Here is a 25,444-nt window from a genome sequence, read left to right as displayed (position 1 = left end):
CAGGTTCAGCCTATTTCCCCATAACAGTTGGAAAAAGCAGCTGTACACCCTTGCATAGAGAGATTCCGGCAAGATACAGACAAAGCTGACATATAAAAAGATTGGGATCAGGTAAGTTTTAATCAAGTCAACCCTTTCCCTCAAGGAAAGTTTCCATTTCTTCCAGCTTGCCACCTTGGCATTGGCATTCAACAACCTGCTTTCCCAATTTCGATGACCATAGTCACCAGGACCAAATTTGATGCCCAACACTTTAATTTCCTGCTGGGGCTCTGGGAAGGCATCCGGAAGTTCGAAGCTTTCACCCTCCTCACCCATCCAGAAAACTTCACTCTTTTCATGATTGATTTTAGAGCCAGAAGCCTCAGTGTACTGCTCTATCACAGAGACCACCTCCTGCGCCTCCTCCATCCCAGAGATAATAACAGACACATCATCGGCATAGGCCACGACCTTCAAAGGCGGCACACCAGCAATGCCCAAAGGCACCCCACACAACGATCCACTCTCTAACCTTCTTATGAAGGGATCGATTGCGAATACATATAGCAGGGGGCTCAAAGGACACCCCTGGCGCACCCCAGAGCCAACCTCAAAAGGCCGTCCAACCCAACCATTAACAAGTGGGAAGCTCTCAGCCCCTTTATATAATGTTTTCAGCCAATCAATAAACCTCCCCTGCAGGCCGTATCTACCAAGTAGCAAATACAGGTACTCATGATTGACTCGATCAAAAGCCTTCGCCTGATCCAATGCCAGCAAGTACTTTCTCCATCCAGCAGCCCTGCATCGCTCCAAAGCCTCCCGGACAGCTAAAATTGCTGAAAAGGTACTTCTGCCCTGGACCGAGCAGTGCTGATGATTGGACAACAAATCGCCTGCTACTGACGACAAGCGCCAAAAAAGAATCTTCGCCAAGATCTTTCTATCAACATTGAGAAGACTGATGGGGCGCCAGTTCTCAATTATTGAGGGGTCTTTACCTTTTGACAGAAGAATCACAGCGGATTGCCTCATGGAGGGAGGGAGAGAACCCTCATCTAAACAGCTGTTATAAACCTCCGTTAAAAAGGGAGCCAGAATGGACTTAAAACACTTGTAAAATTCAGCTGTCAACCCATCTGGCCCAGGCGACTTTTTGGTAGCCAGCTTCTCTATAGCACGAACTACCTCATCCGCTGAAATTGGTTCTGTCAAATCCATCAAAGGCAATGTATCATTTCCCAATCCTGGAGTAGAATCCAGAAAGCTTTCCATCCTGTCCCGACTAAGGTCCTTTTTTCCCAGAAGGTCTGCGTAATATGACCTGAAGATCTCCAGGATCCCTGATCTGGACTTCACCAGGGAACCCGTACTATCCCTCAGACCTATGACCGTCTTAACTGCTATGCCTTGCTTACAGTTCTGGTAAGGATCAGGCGAGTGATATTTCCCATAATCTCTCTCCAGAACCAAGGAGGCATGCCGGTCGTATTGACACTTCCTAAGAAGAAGCTTTACCTCCGAGATCTCCCCTGGATCTCCTCCATACGAGACAAGACGATCAAGCTTCCTCCGCAAATGCTGGTAGGCAATATACATACCAAGCTGCTTCTTCTTACTTATGGCCTTGAAAAGTCCAATCGCCCTTTGTTTCACAAGCTCCCACCACTCTGACTTACTGCTGCAAAAGTCCAGAATAGAAACCTGTGCCTGAAAAAAATCCTCAAAGGATTGTCTTACCTCTACATCTTCCAGGAGAGCCGAATTCAGTTTCCAGGTACCCCTTCCCCTGGGTGGAGTGTCCGAGGCATTCAGAGTCACAGACAGCATACAGTGGTCAGAGAACTCCACCGCCCTCAACTCAGGAGCCGAGAAAGCAGAGTTCTCCTTTAAAAAAAACCTATCTATCCTACTCTGACTATTCCCTCTCTGAAACGTGAATCCCGTGCTGCCAGGGCAGTGCTTAATGTGCACATCTACCAGGCCTGCTTGTCTAACCATATCTCTAAGAAAAACGCTATCATAACCCAGCCTGTCTATGGAGACCCTCCTGTCTTCAGGCCTAATTATGGTGTTAAAGTCACCTCCAAAGACAACCTGCTGGGATGTAAAAAGGAAGGGCTTGATCTTTGTGAAGAGGCATTTCCTGTCCCATTTTGACTGCGGTCCATAGATATTGATCAGGCGCAGGTCCTGCCCCCTAACAGAGACGTCTAAGACCATGCATCTCCCCATTTCTACCTCAATTATCCGCCGGCACGTTACCATATCGGTTTTAAAAAGAACCGCAACTCCGCTGCAAGGCTCAGCCGCAAGAGACCAAAAGGAGGGACCGTATCTCCACTCCCTTTTTGCTAGATGGACATCGGCCAAAGTATTGAGCCAGGTCTCTTGCAAAAATAAAATCTCAGCATCAAACTCACTGAGCAAAAATAAGGCAATATCACGAGCTCTTGCAGATTTCACGCTGGCGACATTAATGGTCGCCACCTTTATCAGAGCGGGCACTGCCATCAGGATGATTGGGGTAGTCGTTTCTTAACCTCCACCACACTCTCATCACCCGAAACAGCTCTCTTTACACTATGTGACTCCCCCTCATCCATAGATGATAAAGTAGATAAATCGGATACTAACTCCTCCCCTGATAAAACCGAAAATGTGTTGCCAAGAGGAACCCCTCCTGGCTCTAACTGTAAGGAAGAAGTGACCGCTTTACTGGTCTTCCTCTTCTTCTTTTTCTTCCTCTTTGTCCTCTCCCACCCCTCATCATCCGAATCCTCCACAACAGAGGGTGAGACATGGGACATGGACACCCCTCCCTCAACCCCATCGACCCCACCACCATCCAGCACCCCTGCACCCTCTTGGCCGCGTTTGCGGTGTCGAGAGACAGGGACTGGAGGTGGAGTAGGCCGAGGGGGAAGATCCACTATACCCGCCCCCCCAGCAGCTTCCGCTAGTCTGGAGGATCTACGCACAGTAGATGTAGGAACAACAGGAGGGACAGACTCAGGGACCACATCACTAGGGGAAACAGAATCTGACACAACAGACACAGACTCAGGGACCACATCACTAGGGGAAACAGAATCTGACACAACAGACACAGGAGGGGCAACAACAATTTCCTCTCTAACTTCAGCTGCTTCATCTTCTTTATCAAGCCTCTGCAGCTCAGTCTCCAATCCTGGCAAGTTATGCAGTGCCTCTGGGCACTGGCTATATGGATGACCCAGCTGCTGGCACAAATTGCACCGAATCTGGGTGCATTCTCTGGCCAAATGGCCTAAATCCTGGCACAGTGAGCACTTCTTGTGGGTGCAGGACGATGCAAAGTGGCCTTTATCACCACATTTATTGCACACCTTAGGCTGACCTTGGTAGAAAATGGTCAGCCTATCCCTACCCAGAAAGGCTGAGCAGGGAAGGTGCTGAACTACATCGCCCAGCACCCCCAATTTTAGCGACACTGTCCAGGCCCCTGTCCATATCCCATGCTCATCAAGGACCTTCCGCAGTGGAGTGAGGACCTCGCCATATCGGCGTAGCCATACTAATAAATCAGCCTCTGGTATGGATTCGTTACGCACCAAAATGGTCACTGATTTTATCAGAGGCTGCCTTGAGATCACTTTTGGCACCAAACCACTCCACTGCTGAAGGCCCTTGCACCTCCTAAATCTCTCCCAGAAGAGATCCAAACTTTCAGGTTTTACAAACGACAAATCAAATTCATAACTCCCCACCGGGCAAATTAAAGCAAAAATATCACAAGCTTTAAACCCCATTTCCAAAATCAACTCAGCCACCCTCCCCCTTACTGGCGGAGTTCCATCCCCCACCCACCTCAACTGTACCACATTCCTCCTCCTATACCCACCAAACCTCCCTGAATTTTGACTAATAACAGAATTCCCACCACCCACCCTGGTGTGACTCCCCAAAGTTGAAGCATAGCTTCCAACATTCCTCCCAGCAGAAAATCCATCAGTTTTTTTTAAATTATCTGACACACACTTAGCAGATAACGATTGCACAGATTCGGGATTGATCTGTGCAATCGAATCTTTCCTCTGCTGAGCAGGAGGAGAAATGTCATTTTTATTTTTCCCAGCATTACTAACCCCTTCACCACCACCCACCACATTCATTGCTTTAACATTGTCATTTTTTATACTTGCTGGGATACTTATTATTGCTGTTGTCTTCACAGCAGAATCCATAGTTGCTGCTGCATTGGTAAGAACTCCAGCTGTCATCTTCTCTTCCACTAGGACAGGGTTTTCAGCTGTGGAAATAGCATTCTGTTTTAACACAGCAGCAGGTAAAGCATTGCAGGATATTTCCATTGCTACTTCCATTCCACTTCCAGAACTATGTTGATCCCCTCCCCCATCAGCAATCAGCACTGGAAGACTGGGAGGCTCAGGTGAACATGAAGCAGGCTCTTTGGAGCTGGCAGCCATTTTGCTTGCCGTGGGACTACTGGTCTCAGCCAGACCAGCAAAATCCATGCCTGGGGTGTTTAATGCAGGTCCATCCACATTCGTCTGATGGTCCGGGGCTTGCATGTCTGCACTCGGTTTCTCCACAGCGGTAACTCCAATAGGTAGCTGTATGCAGAGCTCTTTCTCACCTGGGACACCATCCACTACAGCAGATGGGGCAGACATGTTGGATGGCAGCATGGTGTACTGGGATTTCTCCACCATTACTGGCTTTGCTGGCCTGTATCTCCTCTGCCCATCCTCAGGGATTTCTGATGGATCATCAGAAAATACAAACCTGTCTGCTTTCAGGGGTGACTCCATCTGCTGGATGAATGTCAGGGATCCATGTCCACTCTCAACCCCCTGGCTGGTTGCCGCTGGTGATTCCCAGTTCTGGCATGGGGGGAGAGGTGCAGAGGCAGATGGAGCCTGGTCATCCATTAACTGAGGCTGCTGATCCACAGAACTTGCTGATGCTTGGCTGGTAAATCGCCTCTCATTGTCAAATTTTTCTTTAAATGCTCCACTTTTGTCTTTCAGCCTTTCCAATAATAAAGTTTGTTCCTTTACCCTTTCTTCCAATTCCTGTAACTCAGGCTTCATGGCTGTGCGATTTTTACTCCAGGCCTGGAAATACTTGGTTTTGAAGGATTTGTGTTCAGCCTTCAAAACTTTAAGTTTTTCTTCCGCTCTCCCAATCGCCCTAAAACGATTGATAACCTTCTGGCTGAAGACATCCGCATTCTCATCGGGGCCTGGACCCACAGACAGGTCCTCCACCTCCTCCTCACTAGGCCCCGTGTCATCAGGGGGATCCCTCCCAGGGCCTCCCCCAGGATCAGGCATTGTTCCTGGGCCAAGCTAGCAAGCAAGGCCCAGGCTTGAAAAGGGCTGGATCTCACAGAGAGCTCTTTGGGTGTGTCCTCCTCCTTCTTCCCACTGACCTCCAATGTAAGGGACATTCTTCTCACTGACCACCAATGTAAGGAGACGTTTTTCTCAGTGACCATCAATGTAAGGAGATATTCTTCTAACTAACCACCAATACAAGAGATATTCTTTTCACTGACCACCAATGTAACGAACATTCTTGCTACTGACCACCAATGTAACGAACATTCTTTCTACTGACCACTAATGTAAGCAGACATTCTTGTCACTGACCCCCAATGTAAGGGACAATTTTCTCACTGACCAATCGGGATAACTATTATTGAGGAAACTGACCACCAGGCTGGAAAGTTATTAAGAAAATGTGATTGCTGGGTCCATTTAGGGGAAATAGTGGTGCATGGAAGGTGGGATCCCCACGTGTGGACACTGAATACACGCAGTTATTGGATAGTGGCACTTTTTTGCACGTTTGCACTTTTTTTCTTGTTACTTGGGAAGATTCATTATGGACAATTTTTTTTATAAAAAAAAAAGTTTATGGACTAAAAAGATTTTTTAATATTTTATTTATTAATTCACTTATCTTTAATATATATATTTTTTCACGTTTTTATATATTTATTTAAATATAATTCACACTTCATATTATTGGGGAGTTTTCTTAGGATTTATATATTTTTCCTAGAATTCATTACTGTGGATCACCATTTAATTTGTCTGTATACAATATTTTTTTTTTTCTTTTTTTCATAAGGTCACATATGCACTAGCACTTTTTCCTTTTTTCTTTTAGTGAGGACATATTATACCTTATATTTTCATTGACACTACATATAATTGCCAGGGAACTGGCCATAATTGATTGTACTATATATTCATAATTTACATATATTTATTTAATTACCACACGGGGTAATATTTCTCATATTGTTTGCACTTGCCAACACTTGCATTTCTTCTCTTGAAGACACATTAGATATAATACATTAGGAGATTATAAGAATTTGCACTGATTGTTCTCCCCTTACAACGTCCTTACTGTCTGATATGGAGGGTGAGAGAGAGAAAGAAAGAGGGATAGAGAGAGAGGGAGGAAGGGAGGGAGGGAAAAAGAAAGAGAGAGAGAGAGGGAGAAAAAAAACTAGATAAACGACATTTACAATGAGAGAGATCACCTCAAGCAGCAGTTTGCCTCTGCTCGGTCCTGCTCTGAAGTTTTCTGCTGACAGTTTCTCAGCCGCACGCTGCAGATGAAGGAGGACGTGAGTGACATTCCACACATTGCAGACATTCCAGACATATACGCGCAGAGGAGGACAAGGAAGATCCTCCTCTGCATCCGGATTCCTGGGTCCTCTCCTCGGCCTCGTTTTCGTTCTCAGAACGTCACTGGTTGCTAGACGCCAGTCGGCTGGCCATTCTAGCAACCAGTCCAGCACACAGTAAAGCTGCTGCTGCAGCGTCCTCGGAGATCAGATCAGGGATATTGTCACCCTGCGTGGGGCCCCCGGGGCAAATTGCCAGTGTGTCCATGCAGAAAGACAGCCCTGCCGGGCCCCCCTCCCGACCCCTGGGCCCTCGGGCAATGCCCGAAATGCCCGACTGGTCAGTCCGCCCCTGCATACCATCCAGAGTTTGAAGAAGACCAATAGTATCTTTCACATAGGAAGCTAATGAGGTGACATGCGGATGTAGATAATCATCTACTAGCCTACTTGCTTTTTCGTTTAGGCAGCCCCTGCCCGATACAATTGGTCGGCCAGGGGGTGTCCAAGCATTTTTGAATCTTAGGAAGAGCGTATAAAGTGGGTACTTTAGGATATTTGACACTTAAAAGTGACCAGGTATTATTGTCTATGATGCCATGGTGGTAAGCTTGATAATGGCTAGTGATGGGCCGAACACCCCCCTCTTCGGTTCGCACCAGAATATCTCGAAACAGGGAAAAAGTTCTGGCGAACATGCAAACTCTATTAAAGTCTATAGGACATGAACATGAAAAATCAAAAGTCCTCATTTTAAAGGCTTATATGCAAGTTATTGCCATAAAAGTGTATAGGGACCGGGGTAGTGCCCTGGGGAACATGTATCAATGCAGACATTTTTTTTAAAACAATTGTTTTTACAGGAGCAGTGCTTTTAATGATGCTTAAAGTGAAACAATAAAAATGAAACATTCCTTTAAATATTGTGCCTGGTGGGTCCCCTTAATGTGTCTGTAAAGTAGCATATCTGTATGATGTATGGAGCCAGCTGCAGCAATACTGATATTTCTAAAGGAAAAAAATGTAATTTAAACTTGCTTGTGGCTGTAATGTATTGTCAGCTCCCAGCAATACAGATAAAAAGCATAAAATAAGCAAGCAAAATTTAAAAAAAAAAAAAAAAAAGCTTGGTCCCCCTCAAAATCCATACCAGACCCTTATCCGTGCATGCAGTCTGGCAGGCCAGGATGGGGGGAGGGGAACGAGCGAGCGCCCCCCCCCCCCCGAACCATACCAGGCTGCTTGCCCTCAACAATTTTGAGTGGGATGTCAGTCATTTTTATGAATGAACCCCACTGGGACCCCCTCCATACATTGGGATGTATGCTCTATATATATATATATATACAGTGGGTACGGAAAGTATTCAGACCCCCCTTAAATTTTTCACTCTTTGTTATATTGCAGCCATTTGCTAAAATCATTTAGGTTCATTCTTCTTCCTCATGAATGTACACATAGCACCCCATACTGACAGAAAAACACAGAATTGTTGACATTGTTGCAGATTTATTAAAAAAGAAAAACTGAAATATCACATGGTCCTAAGTATTCAGACCCTTTGCTCAGTATTTAGTAGAAGCCCCCTTTTGATCTAATACAGCCAGGAGTCTTTTTGGGAAAGATGCAACAAGTCTTTCACACCTGGATTTGGGGATCCTCTGCCATTCCTCCTTGCAGATCCTCTCCAGTTCTGTCAGGTTGGATGGTAAACGTTGGTGGACAGCCATTTTTAGGTCTCTCCAGAGATGCTTAATTGGGTTTAAGTCAGGGCTCTGGCTGGGCCATTCAAGAACAGTCACAGAGTTTTTGTGAAGCCACTCCTTCATTATTTTAGCTGTGTGCTTAGGGTCATTGTCTTGTTGGAAGGTAAACCTTCGGCCCAGTCTGAGGTCCAGAGCACTCTGGAGAAGGTTTTTGTCCAGGATATCCCTGTACTTGGCCGCATTCATCTTTCCCTCGATTCCAACCAGTCGTCCTGTCCCTGCAGCTAAAAAACACCCCCACAGCATGATGCTGCCACCACCATGCTTCACTGTTGGGACTGTATTGGACAGGTGATGAGCAGTGCCTGGTTTTCTCCACACATACCGCTTAGAATTAAGGCCAAAAAGTTCTATTTTGGTCTCATCAGACCAGAGAATCTTATTTCTCACCATCTTGGAGTCCTTCAGGTGTTTTTTAGCAAACTCCATGTGGGCTTTCATGTGTCTTACACTGAGGAGAGGCTTCCGTCGGGCCACTCTGCCATAAAGCCCCGACTGGTGAAGGGCTGCAGTGATGGTTGACTTTCTACAACTTTCTCCCATCTCCTGACTGCATCTCTGGAGCTCAGCCACAGTGATCTTTGGGTTCTTCTTTACCTCTCTCACCAAGGCTCTTCTCCCCCGATAGCTCAGTTTGGCCGGACGGCCAGCTCTAGGAAGGGTTCTGGTCGTCCTAAACGTCTTCCATTTGAGGATTATGGAGGCCACTGTGCTCTTAGGAACCTTAAGAAATCTTTTTGTAACCTTGGCCAGATCTGTGCCTTGCCACAATTCTGTCTCTGAGCTCTTCAGGCAGTTCCTTTGACCTCATGATTCTCATTTGCTCTGACATGCAATGTGATCTGGAAGGTCTTATATAGACAGGTGTGTGGCTTTCCTAATCAAGTCCAATCAGTATAATCAAACAAAGCTGGACTCAAATGAAGGTGTAGAACCATCTCAAGGATGATCAGAAGAAATGGAAAGCACCTGAGTTAAATATATGAGTGTCACAGCAAAGGGTCTGAATACTTAGGACCATGTGATATTTCAGTTTTTCTTTTTTAATAAATCTCTGCAACAATGTCAACAATTCTGTGTTTTTCTGTCAGTATGGGGTGCTATGTGTACATTCATGAGGAAGAAGAATGAACCTAAATGATTTTAGAAAATGGCTGCAATATAACAAAGAGTGAAAAATTTAAGGGGGTCTGAATACTTTCCGTACCCACTGTATGTATATATATATATATATATATATATATATATATATATATATATATACATGTATGTTCGATCTTTATACATGCCTTTATACGGACAATATACAATACAATATGATCTAACTATGTGTTGCACTAGTCCCCTTTTTTGCTGTGGATTTTTATATCATTAATGATCCTTTATTGATTATTATGTTTAGATTTTTGATATCTCCTGGTGTTTCTGTGTGGACACATTGGTTAAGAGTTGATATCATGGTGTGTGGGTATCTGTATACCCCCTACCCTTTCATCAAAAAAGTGTAAAAAGGAAAAACCACAGAACAAATTAAAATATATTAAAAAGAAAAAAAATAGCGTCTCTCGATGTAAATCCACCGTCAATCACGACACCCGCCGGACCCAAAAAATAGAAAAAATGTCAAAAACACTATATATATATATTCTATATATATATATTCTATTATATTCTATTTCTAAAGAAAGAGATTTTTTTGATTATTCAAATAAAATATATTGATTTTTATCTATGTATCTTTTGTCATCACCCAGTTATTGGCACCTTTAAAATCCCAGCTCTTGACAGGAGCAACTTTCCTTTCTGTGTTCTATTTCTCCTCCAAATGTTTTCTCTCCTTTCCCCCCTGCCCCACTCTTCACCCCTGCACTCCCCTTTCCACCTACTGTACTCTTGCCCCTTCCCCTACTGTAAAGGTAAATAATAGTTCATAAACCAGATAAACTATCTCTACCTAACAGGTAAAGCACCACTTCCTCTCTGAGAAACTTAAAGCAGCATTAAACCACAAAACAAAAATGTAATATATTGCATTTTGTCCTTTTGTTTCACCTGGTAATTGCTGAGTGATCAAACATATGCGTATACTACTCACCCCTGCCTTTCATTTGCTCATCCATTTTATTTACCAGATTCAACTGTGCAATGTCATCCTGCCTACATAGACAAACTGAATTTTTCTCATTAAAAACTTTTGAATTGTGTAATATCATATATAATGTTTCTGCGATTCTAATAAAATACATTAAAACATAACAATTTAGAGATTAACAATTCAATAAAACCGAAATCAATACCAAAATATGTCCCCGGCGCAATAACAATTATAGACCCCCCTATTTATATCCTCCCTGCTGCGGCTTAGTGATGCATACTCCTGTGTGTTCTCTTATTCAAGCCGGCCCGCGTTTCAATTGTGCTGGCTCAAATACACAGAGCGGCGGGGAAAGTGTTGCCGAGTATTGCTGGATGTACTAAGTGTCGGTCTAAAGGCACTTTTAAATGTGAGTTGGCATTTAATATTTAGTGTGTGTATTTTAAAATAATAAATATGTTGCTCAATGATGCATACTTTTTGTGGTTTTTACATATAGTTCTACAGCATCGCATGTCATTTGTACAGGAATCGCACAGGATATCCGTACAAATAACATGACAATTCAGTGCGGTGCGAATTGAGCCATACATTATGTATGGCTTAATTTGCACTGGATCCACACCAAAAAAGTGCAGGACCCATTTTTTGTCTGCACTGGAATTGGATTGCATGGGTGTTTAGATCCATGTGATCCGATTCTATCTGATTTCATAGTTTGCACTGCGTTCTGCAAACCGATTTGGGAGTGTCATTAACTTTATATTGACACCCGCAGCGGTTCGCAGAGCACAGTGTGAACTGCCTGTGATTCTGATGCGGTGTGGGAACCACGCAGGAATCACTGTGGTGCCTGCACTGCATCAGTGTTAATCTCTGTATCTCTGTTGCGCTTGTAGAATCAGCAGAGGATATGTAAAGTGATACAAACGCGATAATATCTTTATGTTCTGGTGTCTGTTCATTATGTAGTAGAGGGAAAAACGCACTGAATTTGTGGTTGCACGGCACAAAGAGCACCATAGGAGAAGAATATGACATTTGTGTGCAGTAATATAACAATTTAGATTGATTAACATTTGAATTTTATTTTTACCATTTTGGACTGATTTACACCTAAATAATTTTGGATTGATTTACACTTAAATTTTACTTTTTGATGTGGACAAATAAATACTGCACGGTCACATGAGATTGTGCAGGAACACATTTGTCACTGAGTATTGAGTACTGAGCACTAAGTGTATTGCATTGTGCATGGTCACATTAGTTATTGGGCACGTAACAAATTGGTGGTAATTCACATATATATATATATATATATATATATATATATATATATATATATATATGTATATATACAGTAGGTACGGAAAGTATTCAGACCCCCTTAAATTTTTCACTCTTTGTTATATTGCAGCCATTTGCTAAAATCATTTAAGTTCATTCTTCTTCCTCATGAATGTACACATAGCACCCCATACTGACAGAAAAACACAGAATTGTTGACATTGTTGCAGATTTATTAAAAAAGAAAAACTGAAATATCACATGGTCCTAAGTATTCAGACCCTTTGCTGTGACACTCATATATTTAACTCAGGTGCTTTCCATTTCTTCTGATCATCCTTGAGATGGTTCTACACCTTCATTTGAGTCAAGCTGTGTTTGATTATACTGATTGGACTTGATTAGGAAAGCCACACACCTGTCTATATAAGACCTTCCAGATCACAATGCATGTCAGAGCAAATGAGAATCATGAGGTCAAAGGAACTGCCTGAAGAGCTCAGAGACAGAATTGTGGCAAGGCACAGATCTGGCCAAGGTTACAAAAAGATTTCTGCTGCACTTAAGGTTCCTAAGAGCACAGTGGCCTCCATAATCCTCAAATGGAAGATGTTTGGGACGACCAGAACCCTTCCTAGAGCTGGCCATCCGGCCAAACTGAGCTATCGAGGGAGAAGAGCCTTGGTGAGAGAGGTAAAGAAGAACCCAAAGATCACTGTGGCTGAGCTCCAGAGATGCAGTCTGGAGATGGGAGAAAGTTGTAGAAAGTCAACCATCACTGCAGCCCTCCACCAGTCGGGGCTTTATGGCAGAGTGGCCCGACGGAAGCCTCTCCTCAGTGTAAGACACATGAAAGCCCGCATGGAGTTTGCTAAAAAAACACCTGAAGGACTCCAAGATGGTGAGAAATAAGATTCTCTGGTCTGATGAGACCAAAATAGAACTTTTTGGCCTTAATTCTAAGCAGTATGTGTGGAGAAAACCAGGCACTGCTCATCACCTGTCCAATACAGTCCCAACAGTGAAGCATGGTGGTGGCAGCATCATGCTGTGGGGGTGTTTTTCAGCTGCAGGGACAGGACGACTGGTTGCAATCGAGGGAAAGATGAATGTGGCCAAGTACAGGGATATCCTGGACAAAAACCTTCTCCAGAGTGCTCTAGACCTCAGACTGGGCCGAAGGTTTACCTTCCAACAAGACAATGACCCTAAGCACACAGCTAAAATAACGAAGAAGTGGCTTCACAACAACTCCGTGACTGTTCTTGAATGGCCCAGCCAGAGCCCTGACTTAAACCCAATTGAGCATCTCTGGAGAGACCTAAAAATGGCTGTCCACCAACGTTTACCATCCAACCTGACAGAACTGGAGAGGATCTGCAAGGAGGAATGGCAGAGGATCCCCAAATCCAGGTGTGAAAGACTTGTTGCATCTTTCCCAAAAAGACTCCTGGCTGTATTAGATCAAAAGGGGGCTTCTACTAAATACTGAGCAAAGGGTCTGAATACTTAGGACCATGTGATATTTCAGTTTTTCTTTTTTAATAAATCTGCAACAATGTCAACAAATCTGTGTTTTTCTGTCAGTATGGGGTGCTATGTGTACATTCATGAGGAAGAATGAACTTAAATGATTTTAGCAAATGGCTGCAATATAACAGAGTGAAAAATTTAAGGGGGTCTGAATACTTTCCTTACCCACTGTGTGTATATATATGTGTGTGTGTGTATATATATATATATATATATATATATATATATATATATATATATAATTTATTAACAGAGGGATCACAGTATTTATTGGATTCACTGAGTAGTACAGTAGCGGGGCTTCCTTTTTTATTTTTTATTTTTAAATTAACACATCATTCTATCTTTTTTTTTTTTTTTGCAAGCCTTCTAATTACCTGAATCTGACCTGGTGCCAGCCTCTTGCGATCCTTGTATAGCACGGCTGGAGTGCAAGTGGAAGAAGCAGTACAAGGAGCCAATTAGTTCAGGTGCAGACAAAAAACTTGCTGATAGCAGGAGAAAGCAGAGAAACAGAGGAATGAGTTCCTCTCTGTGCTGCTTCTTCTTTCACTGTCCAGTCACAGGCTGAGTCGGTGCCAGGATGGCCTGGGCTCAGCAGAAGTAACGGCCCAACCCCGCATCCAGCGGTGGACTGTTCCTGAAGCTTTCACGCCCAGAGCTGTTCTATAAGCACGATGACATCAGGAACTGTCCACCGCACAAGACCACTGGACCACAAGGAAGCAGGAGCCGAAGGGCTGGGAGGATCAGAGGATTAGGTGAATATTTCTCCGCTCTCTGTACCCCTAGACATTAACAATCAGTTAACTCATGCAGTGCGGGCACAACCCCACCGCATTGGGAAAAAAACATTTGCCTAGAGTTCATCTTTAACATGATATATTATTGTTTTGTTTTATTCACTATGGATATCTGCATGCATATATAAATGTATGTATCCAATAACATATAAACAATATCTACAGTATGTGTCTTGCATGTGATATTTGTCTACCTTCAGATTTGACCAGGTTAATGAATATCTCAACCAGTTGGATCAGTTGGCCCAGGAAACTCTGCTTACTCTTTATGAATATAATGCGTCCCTATCAGTAAACCAGGACAAGGATGTTGTGCATCTGGCAGATATCATGAACAATGTAACAAGCCAAGTAAATGAAAGTTTTCAATTAGACCGTTCAATAAAACTGGAAAAAGTAGAAGCTGATCAGAATCAAACGGCCAACGGAAAGAGGAACAAATTGGGTTTTAAGCTTGTAAGAATCAGCTTTATATTTTTAGGGTAAGTTTATAAAGCAATGCATGTGACATTTTCCAGACATTCACTGCAGGCAAATCAATCACTGCAATTTAAAGAGGAGCTCCAGGCGCTGCTTCAGAAAAAAAATTAAAAACTTTTAATATTAGGATACTTACCTGTCCAGGAGTCCAGTGGTGTCCTCACCCGAGCCAATTTTTTAATCGGCTATCGGGTGCTGCCGCTTTATCTCCATCACCATCTCCACTAAGGGAAACCGGCAGTGAAGCCTTGCAGCGCTCTGTGAATGGACCGGCTGCAGGGGAAGAAGGAGGGGGGTCGAACTTCAGGCTGAGTTTGTGCCAAATGTGACAGCTGAGGAGGTGGGGGGGGGGGAGGAAGCAGACAAGCGGAGCTTCCCCTTTTTGGTATAGCTCCACTTTAAAGCCCAACTCTGGAAAACTCTAAAAATATCCCTTTCAGTGAGACTGCGCCTACACTCCAAGGGTTAATTGTTTGTTTAAGTCCAGGGAACATAGACCTACCCACACCTCTCATCCTCCACACTATTAGACTAGTCCCTGCAGCTTCTTCTCCCCCATGCTTCAGCGGTCTAAGATTCCAACGTCATCAAGACTGATGCAGAGTCGATAGCATTGGTCATGATGACACAGAGGGGTAGATTTACTAAAACTGGTTCACTCCGAATCTGGTGCATCTGTGCATGGTAGCCAATCAGCGTCTAACCTCAGCTTGTTCTTTTAAACTTTGGCAATGAAACCTGGAAGCTGATTGGTTTCTATGCAGAGTTGCACCATATTCTGCACACTCCGGTTTAAGTAAATAACCCCAACAGGGACAGTCCACCACCAGAGAGCTGGGGAGCACCTCATGTCTGGGGAGCCGAGGATTAGGTCATGAAAAGCGTTCCTCCTCTTCTTTAGACAAAATGAGCAGGTAACCCTAGCAGTATGGCCACAGCCTCACTGCAAGAGAAAATTTTAAAGTCTCCCAGAGTTGGGCTTTAAAACACATGCACCAGGAAGATTCACCTGCAGTGAATATTGGTGAACGTCATGTTCACTGCTCTATAAATATACCCCTATTAGAGTCTTTATACAGTTTATTTATAATATTAAGCAAATTATTTATTTTGTTTTTTGCCATAAAAGTGCAATACCTCTGGTGGCGATTGCTACTACCGATACTTCTGGTCCGGAGTGGATGCATTGCGTGAGTGGTACAAGTTCCATTTTATTAATATCATGTCCAAAATCCCATCGGTATTACCAATTTCCGATCAAGAATACATGGACAAGTTTATTTTGAAATGTGAATTCAACGGATATATTTGTGACAGGTTAGTTTCTAAGCTTCTTATTTAAAGCAAATCTAAACCCAAGAATAAAAATGTAATATATTACCGCTTAATAGTCCCTATATGTGGTGAATACATTCATTTTCTGCATCCATTCTGCTTCCATTTATTTTTACCTGCTGATCCTGCCAGTAACATACTTTCTGTTTTAGGGTGACAATGCTTATCTGTGAAGAAGAAGCATTGTCACCCTAGGAAAGGACTACACAACACCTCCCTCTCTCATCTTGTCCACAACATAGGGAGAATATGTTCTCTAATTCTCAAAGTTTGCTGGAAACAATGTAATTAACAGTGTATCAAAGGTGGAGAGCTCAGGAGGTTAGTTGCTCATCTGTGGATGCACAGGATTTTTTCTGTTTTCTCAAAATGTGGCTAAACTAAACGCACCTAAATGCAGGTAAATGCTCAATCTAAAAAGTATCATTGAAAAATTATTTCCTGCATTTATATACAGTACGTTTAGAAAAATGATCTGAATGCATATACTAAACCCAGGTTTGACACTGCCGGTGTGAATGAGACCAGATATTTGAAATTATAACATGTCTATAAGGTAAACTGAGAATAATTTTAATACAATGAAAATCTGGTAATAGATAATTAGTTGAACATCATAAAAATAACTGTATATATATTTATGGACTCAAAATATGTTTGTACAGGTTCTTGAAGTGAAATGTGTTTCTGTATTATTCTTTGCTGTATGTGATATCTGTTTTACATTAAAATATCTTTCCAACAGAAATTACACCCATTTTCATCATCCAACATACGGCACCTGTTATACTATAAATGGAAATGAAAGTAGTGATACGTCTGAGGATGCAATGAGACCTGAAAAAAAATATGGTAAATATTAGATGTTACTGTGGTCAGGTTAATGTAACTGGTTTGACAGAGTGAGTTAAATGGCAGCTCTAGTTTTGTAAATGTTTTTTAGATGTAGGTACATATGAAAGACATTAGATTAAAACTGATTTGTGTAGCTTCGTATTTATTCATCATTTCATCTATTTTTTTACAGGTACCTCTCCCCACTTCCACTGGAACTGCCCAGGCGATCCCAGTGGAAATTTGCCCCCCCCCCCCTCCCTGTCCTCAGCCCCCTGGGACACGTCACAGGTCCCAGAAGGCTGCAGGACAATCCACAAAGTGCAGCACAGCTTTTACATGCGCAGTGGGAAGCCAGCTGGGAAACCACAGCTGGCTTCCCACACTCAACTTGAGGGCGCCGGAGACCTGAAGACCGGCAAAGAACCGACCCTGGTAAGGACAGCGCTGGATCCCGACACAGGTGTTCTTTTATTAAATGTCCGCAGCTACAGTATATATACAGTATTTGTAGCTGCTGACTTTTCATTTTTTTAAAAGGGACTGAACAGTGTCTTTAAACTTGACTTGGTATCAGTCTCTTGCAATGCCCTATACGTCAGCACTCTGGGCTCAGCAGGTAAAAGAAAAGCCAGTGTGTTTGGGGGGGAAACAGCTCACCCCTTCATCAGGGCTGTGGGTTAGGGAAGAGAACGTTCAGCGGGAGTTGGTATGAGCAGTCTCAAGGACAGTCTCATACTTAACAACAAATCAGTCCCATCCGCGCAACACCTTTAAGCCCACCCCCAGTTGTCCTCAGGCCCTCCCAGTTACTGGATGGTGCCAGCCAGATCCAGCTTCTAATTATGTGAGCAATGCCAACTCACGGCCCCTGATCACCACAGTGGATGCCCTAATTATCTACTGTGCATGCGCACTAATTCAAATAAGAGTGAAATTGTGATCCTGGGACATGGCCCGGGACTAAGCATCATCAGAACTGAAGTCCAAGATGCGGGACCGTTCTTGGCAAATCAGGGACAGTTGGCATCCCTGCATTCTGTATGCTGGCATGTATGCCATGAATTCATATATTAGTATCCTGGCATACATTCCTATTCTTCGAATCTCTATTCCCAACTAAAAAATGTTGCCTGGAGTTGGGGTTAAAATAACTAAACTGCTCAAAAAAATTAAAGGAAAACTTTGAAAACACATCAGATCTCAATGAAGAAAACTATCATGCTGTATATTGATACTGATATGGACTGGGTAATGTGTCAGGAATGAAAGGATGCCACATTGTTTGATGGAAATGATAATGATCAACCTACAGAGGGCTGAATTCAAAGACACCCCGGTGCTTGTATGCATGCCTGACAATGTCAAGGGACACTTCTAATGAGACGAGGGATGGTGTCCTGGGGTGTTTTCTCCCAGATCTGGACCAGGGCATCACTGAGCTCCTGAACAGATTGAGGTGCAACCTGGTGGTGTCGGATGGACTGAAACATAATGTTCCAGATGTGTTCTGTTGGATTTAGGTCAGACGAGCTTGGGGACCATTCAACGGTATTAGTTCCTTCATCCTGCAGGAACTGGCTGTATACTCTCATCACATGAGGCCGGGCATTGTTGTGCACCAGGAGAAACCCAGGACCCACTGCACCAGTGTAGGGGCTGACAATTTCATCCCGATACCTAATGGCAGTCAGAATGCCATTGTTTAGCTTGTAGAGGTCTGTGCATCCCACCATGGATATGCCTCCCCAGACCATCACTGACCCACAAACAAACCAGCAATGCTGAATGATGTTACAGGCAGCATACCATTCTCCACGGCTTCTCCAGACTCTTTCACGTCTGTCACATATGCTCGGGGTGAACCTGCTCTCATCTGTGAAAAGCACAGGGCGCCAGTGGCGGACCTCCCAATTCTGGTGTTTAGTGGCAAATGCCAATTGAGCTCCACAGTGCCAGGCAGTGAGCACAGGGCCCACTAGAGGATGTGGGGCCCTCAGGCCATCCTCATTAAGTCTTTTTCTGATTGTTTAGTCAGAGACATTCACACAGACACCGGTCCTGCTGATGGGTTAAGGACTTTCTATGGCCCTGTCCAGCTTTCTTAGAGTAACTGCCTGTCTCCTGGAATTTCCCAAATGTTTTTCAGACTGTGCTGGGAGAAACAGTAAACCTTCTGGCAATGGCACGTATTGATGTGCCATCCTGGAGGAGGACTGCCTGTGCAACCTCTATAGGGTCCAAGTATCGTCTCATGCTACCAGTAGTGACACTGACCCTAGCCAAATGCAAAAGTAGTGAAAAATAGTCAGAAAAGATGAGTAGGAAAAAATCTCAGTGGCCTTCACTAAACCATTCCTATTTTAGAGGTTTTTTCATTGTTGCCCATCTAGTGCACCTGTTGGTCATTTCATTAACACCAAAGCAGCTGAAACTGATTAACAACCTCCTCTGCTATTTAACTGACCAGATCAATATCCCAGGAGTTTATTTGACTTGATGCTATACTCTGATTAAAAAGTGTTCCTTTATTTTTTTTGAGCAGTGTATTTGAAGAAAAACATTATTTCTTAATACTTTATATTTTCTTATGTTTTGTCTTTCAGGGATTAGCTTAATAGTTAAAGTAGATCAGCATGATAATATGCCACTTTTGTCAACATCAGCTGGAACCACCGTGATGATTCACAATCCTAAACAATCCCCACTAGTGGAGCATCAGGGATTTGACATATGGCCAGGGACTGAGACCTCAATAAGCGTTAGACCGGTAAGAGATTACTAACCATGAAAAACATGGTATACACTTACATGACATAGGGGTCTGTTAATCTAAATGAAATTTTATAGAGATTATTATCAATCTGTACCATGCATGGCCAGTTTTAGACATCACCATAAGCATTCTTTTGAAGGCCCTTATCTTACTCGTACTTCCAAATATTTTTTTTTTAAATAGCCATATAATCCGTAGCATACACACTGATGTAGATTAAAGCCAAAGCTCCCCTTTTCACAATTTTAGTGCAAGTTCCTCTGCCTTTGTACTCACCTGTGTTTGTGTGCTCATCCACTTCCATTATTGTAACCTTAGTCATTTGTAGTGGCTGTGATTGGAGGCAGCATAACACATGATTACATATTTCACAACGAATAGCTTCCAGTCCAGGAAACAGACATAAGCAAAATAATGCGCATTAACAGAGATGCAAAGAGTTTTGCGTTTTCTCTGCAGTTTCCTTCAGCAGTTCTTGACTTTGATTTTCATATGGAAACCAGACTACTACTTGTTGAACTAGTATGTAAGGGGGAAGTTTAAAAAAAGCAACTTTTAAAGAGCTTTCCTCTTTATATCAGGATCAAGTGAATCGCCTGGAAAAGCCATACAGTGACTGTACATTTGATGGGAGTGACTTAGAGTTCAAACTTCTGTACAATTCTTCGTATACATTACAGGTAAGCTCTGCTCTTCAGTGCAATCGTTCTGCACACTTACATAACTATTCTTCCTTACTGGTGAAATGATGTCATGGTGGAAGGGATTTTTTTTTTTTGGAAGTAAGAGAAAAAGTAGAAAGCAAGATGGGCAGGATAGACAAAAAGAAAAACAGGAAGAGGGAAAGGGGGAGGAAAAAAGGAAAGCGTGAGAAGGGAGCATCAAATTGAAGGAGGAGGGAAGGACAAAAGGTAAAAGGAAGAGGAGAGAGAAAAGAAAGCTATTAGGTAAAAGGAAGGAATGGAAGGACATAAGGAATAAAAATGATGTAGGACAGGACAACTGACCAAAGGGGGGGTGCAGAAAGAGAATGAGCCAAGAGGAAAATTAGCAAAAAGGAAGCAGAGACAAGGGGAAAGCCTACAGAACAAGGGATGGAAAAAGGGTACAGACGAAGAGAAGGGCGAAGGGAAATGGGGAGGCTGAAACAAAAGGAAGGAGTAAAAAAAAAAAGGGCCATACAGAGGGAAGAAGAAAAAAATAGGAGAGGTACAAAGGAAAAAAGAAGGAAGGCAAGGGCAAAGAGATTGAAAAGTAAGAGTAAGGGAAGTGGAGAAAAGAGGGAAAAAAAACAAGCAGGAAACATATGAAAAAAGAAGGAAGGGACAAAAAGAGGAAAGCTGGAGGGGAGACACAGGGAAAAAGAAAGGGAAGAGCAAAAAAGAGGGAGAGTTCCATTTAATGCTGGTATATTAAAATAAAGATTTGGAGGATTATGCTGTGCTGGATACTTAAAGGGTAAAGGAAGGACAGAGAAAGGAAAGGGAATAGTATGGAGGGACAGAGGGATAAGGGTGGAAAGAGAGGACAAAGATAAAGTACTAGAGAGGCGCAAAGGGATGGATACAACTAAGGAATACAGTAGAAACCTTTTGAAAACTAAAAATATTTGTAGAACTTCCTTATGACTCTAAATTGCTACATTTATGGTTTTCTTTGTGTGTTTTTAGGCTTGTCTTCACTCTTGCTTTCAGTACAGAATGATAGAACAGTGTGGATGTGGCTACTATTTTTACCCTTTGCCTCCTGAAAGTGAATATTGCAACTACAACAAGTATCCAGGATGGGGTATGCTCTTTGTAAATGCATAAGCACATATACATATTTACAGACAATGAGTCCCTAGTAAAAATATAAAAGTGATGACACATTTCATGAGTTTGGTTTGTAAAGCACATAAAAATGAGCTAGTGAAACCCATCTGTTGTTCTCACGGTGTAAAAAAATGAATGAATTGGTCTTTAAAAGTTTCTTCTGACAGTTCTCAGATACTTACCAGCCCATGGAGTTCTCCCTGCAGCTGATTCTTTGCCTTTTTTCTTCTGATCTTCAGCACTGCCATCTTAGTTTTAGGAGCTCTCACTTCCTGATGTCTCACAGTTGGCTCCCCATTGCACATATGTGAGACACAGCTGATCCTGCAGCCTCCAGGACGAGTTCTGTGATCTCAGGAGGCTGCAGCCAGTTAGGAGATTAGGGAAGTGGGGGCAAATTCCACTAAAGAAGGTGCTCACATGAGAAACCTAACAGATTCCTATATCCATGCTAAACAGCTTGGATCAAGGAATCTTTACTGCTGGCTTTTGTATTCAGCAGCTGCTGGATACCTAAAAGGTGTCTGCATCTGATTGGATGCATCCATTGTTTGGCCACCAATTTTCTACCTGGCTCCTTTGACAAAAGTCGATTGAAAAAAATTGATTTTTTTTAATGCACACTTTCCTGTAAAATCCATTTCCTGAAATAAATCATGGGACACAGAGCCATAAATCCTAACATATGGGTTATATAGCCACCTACAAGCGAAGGACACTGGCAACCAATCAGAAAGGATGTCCCCCTATATAACCCCTCCCACACAGGAAGTACCTCCGTTTTGTAGCAAGCAAAAAAGGCCCCATAGAAGAGGGGAGGGACCTATAAAATGGAATTTAAAAGGTAAGTATGTATTAAAAAATAATTTTTCTTTTCGTACATCATGGGACACACAGCCATAAATCCTAACATATGGGATGTCCCAAAGCAAAGCATCTGAGGGGAGGGGGACACAAAACAATACCGCCATCCAACCACAAAAAGGATTACACTGCTGCCTGCAGAACACCGTGGCCAAATGCAGATTCCTCCTGGGTTCCAACATCCACTCGATAGAAACTAGTGAACGTATGCACCGACGACCAGCTCGTGGCCTTGCAAATCTGAGCCATAGATGCTTGATGGCAATGTGCCCAAGAGGTAGAATAGGAAAAGGTGGAACCTTCCCTTCTAAATCATATGCCTGGGTAATAATCTGGCGAATCCAATGAGAAATTAACGACTTAGATGCTGCCAACCCCTTCCTGGGCCCTTCTGGCAGCACAAACAAGCTCTCGGTCTTACGAATCTGAGCTGATCTTTCCAAGTAAAACTAAGTGCACGCATTACATCAAGATAATGCAATACCTTTTCCTTCTCTGAGTGAGGATCTGGAAAAAAGGAAGGTAGTATAATGTCCTGATTCAAATGAAGGGCAGACACCACCTTAGGCAAAAAACCTGGGTGTGGACATAAAATCACCCTATCTTGATAAAAAATCAAGAATTGCTCTTTACAAGAAAGTGCTGCTAGTTCCAATACCCTTCTAGCCGAAGTTATTGCAATCAAAAAGACCAGTTTCTTGGTCAGAAGAACCAGGGGAACCTGCCCCATGGGCTCAAAAGGCTGTTTTTGTAAAACTGCCAGCACCAAATTGAAATCCCAAGGACATAATGGTGGCTTCACAGGTGGAAGCAAACGTAACATTCCCCGTACGAAGGTCTGAACCAAAGAATGGGAAGAGATCAGTTCTTGTAAGAAAACCGATAAGGCTGAAATTTGCTCTTTAATAGTGCTCAAGGCTAATTTCATATCTACCCCTGCTTGAAAGAAGGCTAGAATTTTCCCGATAATATATTTGTGGGGATGTCATTTCCTGGTTTCACACCAGATAATGTAGGATTCCCAGACCATCTAATAAATGTTTCTAGAGACTGGTTTCCTAGCATTTGTGAGGGTATAAACTGCAGGGCCAGATACATCCCGCTCCTTCAAGATTAAGGCTTAGGAAAGGCATGAATACTCCTTCCAAGGAGTCACTAAAACATCCACTCCCACTGTGAGTGGATCCCTGATCCTGGACACAAATATCTTCAACTTGTTCTTGAACCTGGATGCCAACAGATCTACATCTGGGACCCTCCCAGCGTAGGCAGATTAATTGAAAAATCTCAGGATGTAAGGACCATTCCCCTGGAAACATCTGTTGACGGCTCAAAAAATCTACCTGCCAGTTCTCTATGCCTGGAAAAAAATCTACCTGCCAGTTCTCTATGCCTGGAATAAAAACTGCTGTCAGGCATGGCACAAACTTCTCTGCCCAGGACAGAATGATATCCACCTCTTTCTGGGCTGACTGACTTTGTGCCTCCTTGATGGTTGATATAAGCCACAGCCATGGCATTGGCAGATTCGGATTACACCCTGACAGGATGACTCTGAAGTCTGGGCGTCCAGTATTTCAGAGCCCGACTGACTGCTCGGATTTCCAGAATGTTGATGGGGAGACCTCTCTTTACCCAAGACCATTTCCCCTGGACAGTGGCTTTCTCCAGAACCGCTCCCCAGCCGGAGAGACTGGCATCTGTAGTCACCACCTTCCAGGTTACTGGAAGAAAGGATTCCCCCTTCTCCAGATTTCTGGTCACCAACCACGAATTCAGACTCTGACGTACTCTTGGTACCAGAGACATAGACCAGTCCAGAGAATGAACCCTTCCAGTCCATGTAGACAGGATGTTGTTCTGCAAGTTTCTGGCATGGAATTGAGTATAGGGAATTGCCTCGAATGCGGACACCTTCTTCCCCAATAACTTTGTGCAAAGACATACAGAAGGATATCTCAGCCTTTCTATGGACTGAACAAGATACTTCAGGTCTGTGACCTTTCTTGTTGGCAAGAATATCTTTGTCTGTACTGTGTCCACAAGAAAACCCATATATTCCAGACGCTAAACTGGCTGTAATGCTGACTTTGCCAAGTTAAGTATCCAACCCTGTTGGATCTCCTTTACTCACTCTGCCTCTTATGCTGCGTTAATGTCATAATACTTTGATGGTGATTTACTTTTTTAATGTTTTCTATTTCTACAGCCATAGGAGCCGGTCGCCTCCCGTATTTTCTTCCCTCATCTCCCTCCCCCCTCTCCGTTGTCTTGCTGCATTTTGTTACCATTTTTGCTCACATTTCAACTTGAATGTTTTGTTCATATTCATGGTCATGAGTATGCTGTTGGAGACGGTATGTTTTTTCCTCTCCCATAATGGTTGATACGTTTTTGTTCCTATCTGTTGTTTGTACAAATTTATCAATAAAAACTTATTAAACAAAAAAAAAAGAAGGACCCTTGCTCTTCCTTTTTACAGGTAGCGATGTACTATTCCCCCCTGAGATCTTTGGATTTACTTATCCAGATCGTCAACAAAAAGGTGTTCTCCCTGAAAAGGGAAGCCATCCAGCCACTTTTTACATGGCAATTCCGCAGACCAGCTCTTTAACCAAAGGATTCTGCGCATATGCACTGTCATCAGAGCAAACCGTGACATTTGCCTTTATGGAGTCCATAAGAGCATCCACTGCGAAACCTAAAGTGCGAGATAGATCTGACAGCTCTTCCACAGAGTTCCTTCCTTGAGAAAGAACTGTCTTGAACACTCGCTTCATATGGTCTTTTAGAGACTGACAAACTCCTATGGCCCCTCCTGCTGGTTGCATCGCAGATCCTGTAATCGCAAAGGAGGCTTTCAATAAAGATTCCAACTTTTTATCTGCTGGATCTTTAGAAAACCTGGGCATTATCCACAGGGCAGGTTAAACATTTTAACTGAAGAAACGGCTTCATCCACAGTGGGTATATTCCATTTCTTAGTAAACCTGTCCTCCATAGGATACAATAGAGAAAACCTTGTAGGAGGAACAAAAATCAGGATGATCCCAATCATTATATATTTCGTGCTCCAAGAGCGGATGTGTCGGAAACGTCCCAGGACTACGAGGAGGGCGCAATGAGCCTAGAGAGGAAAAAGAGACTTTAGCCGTCTTTAAGGGAGGAAATTTGTATCCAGGCCAGACCATTTCAGTAAGAGACTGAACCCACAATCTCT

General features: G+C 43.1%; 1 protein-coding gene across 1 annotated transcript in view; it reads left to right on the top strand.

Annotated features, from left to right (window-relative positions):
- SCNN1D (sodium channel epithelial 1 subunit delta) overlaps positions 1-25,444 on the top strand; it is a gene marked incomplete at its 5' end in the record, with an annotated part of 45,677 nt that overhangs the window by 7,402 nt on the left and 12,831 nt on the right. The window contains 6 exons of the mRNA XM_082273778.1: positions 14,322-14,577; positions 15,731-15,918; positions 16,682-16,788; positions 19,377-19,540; positions 20,128-20,226; positions 21,217-21,334. Coding sequence (XP_082129904.1) covers positions 14,322-14,577; positions 15,731-15,918; positions 16,682-16,788; positions 19,377-19,540; positions 20,128-20,226; positions 21,217-21,334 — 932 coding nt within the window. The remainder of the gene's footprint in view (positions 1-14,321; positions 14,578-15,730; positions 15,919-16,681; positions 16,789-19,376; positions 19,541-20,127; positions 20,227-21,216; positions 21,335-25,444) is intronic.

Source organism: Pelophylax lessonae (genome assembly GCF_965119305.1).
Source record: "Pelophylax lessonae genome assembly, chromosome: 12".
NCBI classification, from domain to species: domain Eukaryota; kingdom Metazoa; phylum Chordata; class Amphibia; order Anura; family Ranidae; genus Pelophylax; species Pelophylax lessonae.
This window is presented reverse-complemented; position numbering and strand designations above follow the sequence as displayed.